The 6,527-nt window shown below is 29.0% G+C and overlaps 1 protein-coding gene across 2 annotated transcripts; it reads right to left on the bottom strand.

Annotated features, from left to right (window-relative positions):
• Nucleotides 1-555: 555 nt before the first annotated feature.
• LOC114187298 (cytochrome b561 domain-containing protein At4g18260-like) lies at nt 556-3,822 on the bottom strand. Of its 2 annotated transcripts, XM_028075511.1 has the most exons (5): nt 3,594-3,822; nt 3,098-3,463; nt 2,804-2,965; nt 1,880-2,031; nt 556-1,104 (listed from the first exon to the last, which is right to left on the bottom strand). In XM_028075511.1, the coding sequence occupies exons 2-5, from the start codon at nt 3,236-3,238 to the stop codon at nt 795-797; spliced, it is 765 nt and encodes a 254-aa protein (XP_027931312.1). In that variant the 5' UTR covers nt 3,239-3,463; nt 3,594-3,822; the 3' UTR covers nt 556-794. The 2 variants fall into 2 exon arrangements, with proteins under 2 accessions (XP_027931312.1, XP_027931313.1); XM_028075512.1 differs by having other exon boundaries at nt 1,880-2,028; nt 3,098-3,817.
• Between the last annotated feature and the right edge of the window lie 2,705 nt (nt 3,823-6,527).

Here is a 6,527-nt window from a genome sequence, read left to right as displayed (position 1 = left end):
ATCAACAACCACCACAAGTAGGCATGGCAAAATGGCCAGCCCAGCCTGTTTTGGTCCGGCCTGCCTGTGGCCTGCCAAAATTGGGTCGGTTCGGGTTGGCCTGACACTAGCAAACAGATTGGATATTACAACGCGTCCCGCCTCAAAGCGGACTGACTCGCCACTTTTTTCTTTATTTTTGATTTTTTTTTTTTAATTTTCTTTTAACTTTTTTAAAATTTTTGTTTATAAATTATATATATATATATATATATATTAATATATATATATATATATAAATTATTATGTTTTAATTATTTTTAATTTTAAACATAAAAAAATAAAGAAACAATGGGTTGGCGGACCAGAATAAGTTGGCCCTCCAAACTGGCGGATTATGCGAATCGGACTACAACGGGTTGACGGGTTGAAAATTTCAAACTTGACCCGCCCTTTTCTTGTCAGACTGACAGGTCTGACCCTCTTTGACATCCATAAACACAGGTACATCACATAGTGATAATATGAATATTCTAGCAATTATGGGGTGCTGGAAGCAATTGTCCTTATGGAACATACGTAAAAATAATTATGAATATATTTGTTCTCCATGAAATGATATTTTGTGTTCTTGAAATTACATCTTAACCGGACAAAAAAAAACATATGAGCCAAGTAATTTACAATCTTTGAATGAAACTGCCCTATCTGACAAATAATAGAAATTACTTTTTATCTTTTTTTCTCCTACATGAAATTCAAATTCACCATGTAGAAGTCAGGGTCAATTATGGTGAGGCATTGATTCTTCTTCCTCAACAAGTGTCACCCTTCAATACCTTCTCATCCTTTTCATCAGTTCCAATTTCTTGACAAATAGAAGTCATCATTTCATTGCCCAAAACCACTCCTTGGTTTTGTATATAGACCCATTTTTCTTGAAAAAGGTAGAAAAACACAACCATAGATATCTGAACAGTGAAAAGTATGTTCCAAATTTTTATGCCTTTTGATGTTTTTTGGTGGTAGGCTTCTAATCCAAGATATACATTCAGGACACCCAGGAATGTGACTGCAGTTCCAAGAATCCAGTGTGCAAAGAACCAAACACTTCTTTTGGATCCCCTGTGAAGAAACACAACCTATTTATTCATCATGTTCTATTAACAATACTAATAAACATACAGCATAAAAGGTCTAATAACTTTAACATTTCACTGGTTTTGTAAGGTTAAATACTTATCTTTCAAGGTATTTAAATGATGAATTATGTTGTCTCTTGTCTCTCAAATTTTGGTAAAAATTAGTTTTGGTCCTTTCATGTTAAAGGGATATGTTTCAGTAATTGTATTTCCAAATTTTGGTGGATTTCACACTTTGTCGTTAGGGATCAAATTGATCAAATTTCAAAAAATACCAAAGACCAAAACTACCAATTTTAAAATGTAGTGACAAACCAATTTTAACTAAAACATGAGTAACCTAAAACATATTTTACGTATGTTTAAATGGAAATAAAATCATTTACTAGTCTAAGTTGGAATCTTTTAACGGCATTTTTTTTATGAATAAATATTAATTAATAGTATTTTGTCGATGGAAGATTTAAACTCACAATTTCTCTTCTTTTTTTTTTAAATTCTTTAAGTCAATTTTATAACTCTCAAATGTTAATAGAGAGCTGAACTCATAATTTCTCTCGCCTCTCTTTCAAAGCCTTCGAGTTAATCTTCTGACTCCCGGCTAAATAGTCGGAGAGTTGAACTCACAACTTTTCCCATTTTTTCTTCCAATTTTTTCTACTAAACCAACTTTATAGCTCCAACAATCCCTGAACCCTAAACAAAATCATGCACATAGATACCCATATTCTCAATGAAAGTGAATTTAGTTGTTTTACCTTTGTGGTCGAAAAAGGCCAAGTAAAACTTGGAGCCAGATAATACCATACAGTGCAACTCCTAATCTTTGATGACTATTGTTGAAGAGGTTGTTGAAATTTTTTATGGACATGATTGCTCCAACTGTGGCAAGCAGCACAGCAATCATCTGCTGAATAGAAATTCAAAAGTATATATCATGTTAAAAAGGAAAATGGCATCAGTGAAAAAAAAAAATAAACTTTAGACAAGTTAGTTATTTCTGTTAATGATGGTCTATATTAACTTCTGGCCTTCATCATAGCTATGACTTGGTAGTATCAAGAAGGGCCAACAGCATAATTTTGCTGTTTTCTTCACAGCCTGTGTTTCACTAATGAGATGAAGAAACTTTGGAGTCTCTTTTCATAAAAACATAAAAGGTTATTTAATAAAATGCCTTTCTTGTCCTCAAAGTATCCATAATAGTCCTTTTCAATAAACTAGGTGGTAATCACCAATGCATAATCTCATTACCCACTAACAAGCTTTAGGCTAAAAAAATAACTAAAATTCTGAATCTTGCTACTTTTAGCTTCATTTCATCATCATTAAAAGTATATTAGAGCTACAACTAACCTTATAAAACTAATATAAATCCATTAACAGATCCAAAGGGTTTCCAAAATTTTAACTACTCTCTTCATAAAGTTATTTGTTGTATTCTAATCTAACACACCACTCACTCTTATCTATTCATTCACTAATAGACAAAATAGACCATCTTGAAAATACTGTTTACAACTCTTCTGGCCCTTATTTTCTCACTACCATAAATTCTTGTTCTCTGTTTTTGTAGATCATTGGCTTTCTTTCAAGTTAAAGTAAAAGAAATTACAATATAAACAATCAATTATTACATCTGATTTGGAGTTGTTATGTAATGTGAACTTAGATATACTTGCCTGCAAAATTGAATGAACATAGAACACAATTCTATGCCTTCTTGGATTCTCCTCTTTGTTTGAGAGTCTAATTGCAAGTATACCAACAGGCATCAAGAACCCCATTGAAGCCCACAGGAGAAAGCCATGTAATGTAATCTCAAACTGAAGTCTTGGACTCATCTTAACCAATCCCAGAAAGAAAAAAAAGTTAGCTCCAGAGACAAAACTCATAAGGGGGCAAAATGAACAGATTCTGCTGCTAACTTTCATGGATAAAAGTTCAGAATATGCAATATAGATGAAATACCTTACCTTAATGTGACTATTATCTTTGGTTCTTGAAGGGTTGTTTGTAATTTGATGGTTCTCTGGGGTTGCACCAACAAGGGGAAAGATGATGAATACAAGAGAAGCATGAAAGAAGAAAAAAATGAGCTTTTGCTGAACTCCCATTTTTCCTAGTTCAAACTCAAACTCAATTTCAATCTCAATCTCAATCTCAATCTTCAATGTTTATATAAGATATAAGGAAGCAAAAGAACTATAACATTGTGAGCAGAAACTGAATCTGATTTCCCATGATTTGAAAGAGCTTATTCTCTTTTTTTGAAGTGTCTTCTGCTGTGTGTATGTGAGAGAGGATTCTGAGCAGAGAGCTGTGTTATCTAGACAGTACAACTAAAAAAGTTGCAACCAATGCAGGGAAAATGTGAGATCAACATGAGGTCAGAAAAAGCTCATCAGAAGAGAAAGAGTTTAAACTTTAACCTTCCTTTTAAGTATACATTTCATTTCAGATTAAACTCACATTTTCTTAAGGTTGTTGTTGTTGTTGCATGGAAAAATTGATTGTTGGTACTAAGTTCAGAAGATTTTGTGAATAATAAATGGAAGTGGAAATGAGGCATTGAATGAGATTTCAAACTTGTGGGGTTCACTGGGACAGGCTTTTTGAGAATGTGGAGTTGCAGAGCTAAAGTTTGTCAGATTTCAATGTGAAGGGTTAAAATTTATACATGTAGATACTGAGAGACAAAGTGGGTTGTGCTAGATTTACATTGTAAACATTATCTTATGCTTCCCACTAACATCATTATAACATGCTTGAATAGACTTCTCCACCAACCAAATACTGAGCCAATATACAGAATTTTTGGTTACAAAAAAAGTGGCTCAATAAATAAGATTCTAGAAAGATTTCCCACTTCTGAATTAAAAGTATCTCTGATTGGTTCTATAAATTATTTTGATAAAAAAAAAGTAAAATATTTTCTAATAATGTTGGTATTATAGGCATTGGGAGAGGTGATAGGATATGGAAAATAAAAATTGGTAACAAACAAACACCCATAACTCTACACCTATTATTTAGGGTTCCTAGAGAAACCCTTTTTATTATAATGCCACACCAATGTGATTCAATGGGATAGGGTGTGTTGTTCAGTGTTTTGCAATCAATCATGTAGATTTGTGGAAACTCAAAATGCTAAAAGACAAATCATTTGTCTACCACGTGACTCTATATTGTTTTAATTTTTATATTCCTTTATGATTATGATGAATTTTTTTCATATTAACTTTTGTGAAAACATTTAAAGATAATCATCTCGATATAATTTTTATTTTATTTAATATATTTTTAGTAAACATTTAAAGATAATCATCTCGATATAATTTTTATTTTATTTAATATATTTTTTATGTTAAATTTTGATTGAAATTAGAATTATTGTATTCTAAATTTTGATGTAATTTGATTAGTCGTTTATGCATTTTGATATGTTTCATCATCTCAAATATTAGTCTTAAATATATTTTAATTTGTACAAAAAGTTTAATATATTTTTATTAGATTAAAATAAATTTATTTATTTATTTTTAAAATTCAGAATCATGACACAAATAAATTATAATTTTTGCATCTAAATTTAAAAGATTAAAATATTAAAATTTCTATCTTACCAACAAATAATTGAATATGATCAATAACAACAAATTTTTTTTATGCATGTTAATTAACAACAAAATCATTATTTATAATATCAACACTTTCCACCAAGGAATATATTTAGAACTATTTGTGCATGTCCACAATAATGTGTAGGTTTATTTATTTACTTTATTAACATGTCTTCTTCTATAAATAATCGTAATTAAGATATAATCAAATACTAAATAAGGATATTTAATATAATATCTACAACCTTATCGCTCATTCATTTTCATAAATCTAACATTAAGTTCTAACATTATTTTACTTTTTTATAAATTTAAACATTTTTAATTAATTTTGTATTAAAAATGTCATTTTATTAAGTTTTCAAAATATCTTTTTATTTTTTTTGCTGTTTATTCATTTAAATTTTTTTGCTGTTTATCAATTCACCCTTCATTTTTCTAGTCTCTTTCAATTTGTTTATTAATCTGCTCATTTAAAAAATATTGTAAACACTCGTTAGAATGAAACTTTTTTATAATAATTTAACAAAAAAATACTTAAATTAATTAAATCTATTTTCTTATATTCCTGGCATTTCTTTTTCTTCCCCGTGATCTTTATGGAAATTTTTTTACTATTTCAGAATTGTCACAATCCAAAGCATGTGACACTGTTCTCTTCCTACTATTGTGTGCTGAGAATAGAATAAAGCAAAAGACGACTCTCGAAAATGCATAGTAAAATAAGGTATATACATAAGTAGTGGACCACCACAGAATAAAGATAACCAATGCATGAATTTATGCCATTTTTTTATGAATGAATCAAATAGTGTATTGCAGAAAGCAACGTGGTCCTCTTTTATCAAATATCATGCACACCATATCAACAATTGGATATAATTGGATATACGTGAATAATATATATATATATATATATATATATATATATATATATATATATATTTGCTAAATTGTAGTTTTAGAGTGATAAGGAAGTCTACACAGCTATGTTTTGCACGTGATTCACCATAAGTTGCTCATTATTGAAGTTCATTACAACTTTGAACACAACCTTTTTATTATTGCTTATCTTTTTTGTATCAAATATTTAATTGAATTGACTTATAGTCAGGATATTGTGATTTTGGATATGGAATATGGAATCAAGTCACAATTGAATGAAAAACAAAAATGTTAGAATTAATTATTTTTTTGAGGATACTAATTATCGGATTATGTGGTTTTATGTTTTGTTCTAATTGTGTAAATTTAATTTAAACATGTATAATTATTCATTTTGATTGTACAAATTAAATCTCTATATGTTGTATTGTGAGATTTTCAATAACTTTCTCACCATTTTTAATGTGACATTAATTTATAATACATTTGAAAGATTAAAATCATATAATGGTAAAAATTAGAAGACTTCATTGATTCAAAATGACATTTAGCTAACTGAGATTACATATGCTTTATACTAAAATTAGTGAAATTGAAACTTAAAAACTGAAATTATATAATTATAATATTAGAAAAACAAAAATTATGACTAAATCATAAAGTTATTGTTCAATTATTTGAATACTCTTGTTATACAACTATAAAGTCCCACAAGTATATATACCATATAAGTTAAAGTGTGTATAATATATAAACATAGAGGGTGAGGATGAGATAACTAAAATAAATTGTTTTGAATATTTTAAATCATGTATCTTGTGCGTGATGTTCATATCCCTTCAATCTATATACTCTCTCAATATAGACTTTTATGTTCTAACATTTTTCTACCCTAACA

This window comes from Vigna unguiculata, chromosome 6 (assembly GCF_004118075.2).
Source record: "Vigna unguiculata cultivar IT97K-499-35 chromosome 6, ASM411807v1, whole genome shotgun sequence".
NCBI classification, from domain to species: Eukaryota; Viridiplantae; Streptophyta; class Magnoliopsida; order Fabales; family Fabaceae; genus Vigna; species Vigna unguiculata.
The sequence above is the reverse complement of the archived record's forward strand: the minus strand, read 5'-3'. Positions and strand labels throughout refer to the sequence as shown.

Coding starts and splice junctions, on each gene's coding strand:
- LOC114187298 (XM_028075511.1), bottom strand. CDS start 3,238: ATGGGAGTTCAGCAAAAGCTCATTTTTTTCTTCTTTCATGCTTCTCTT. Junction 2,032..2,803: donor ATGTTCATTCAATTTTGCAG/GCAAGTATATCT, acceptor ATTTCTATTCAG/CAGATGATTGCTGTGCTGCT. Junction 1,105..1,879: donor GGCCTTTTTCGACCACAAAG/GTAAAACAACTA, acceptor GTTTCTTCACAG/GGGATCCAAAAGAAGTGTTT.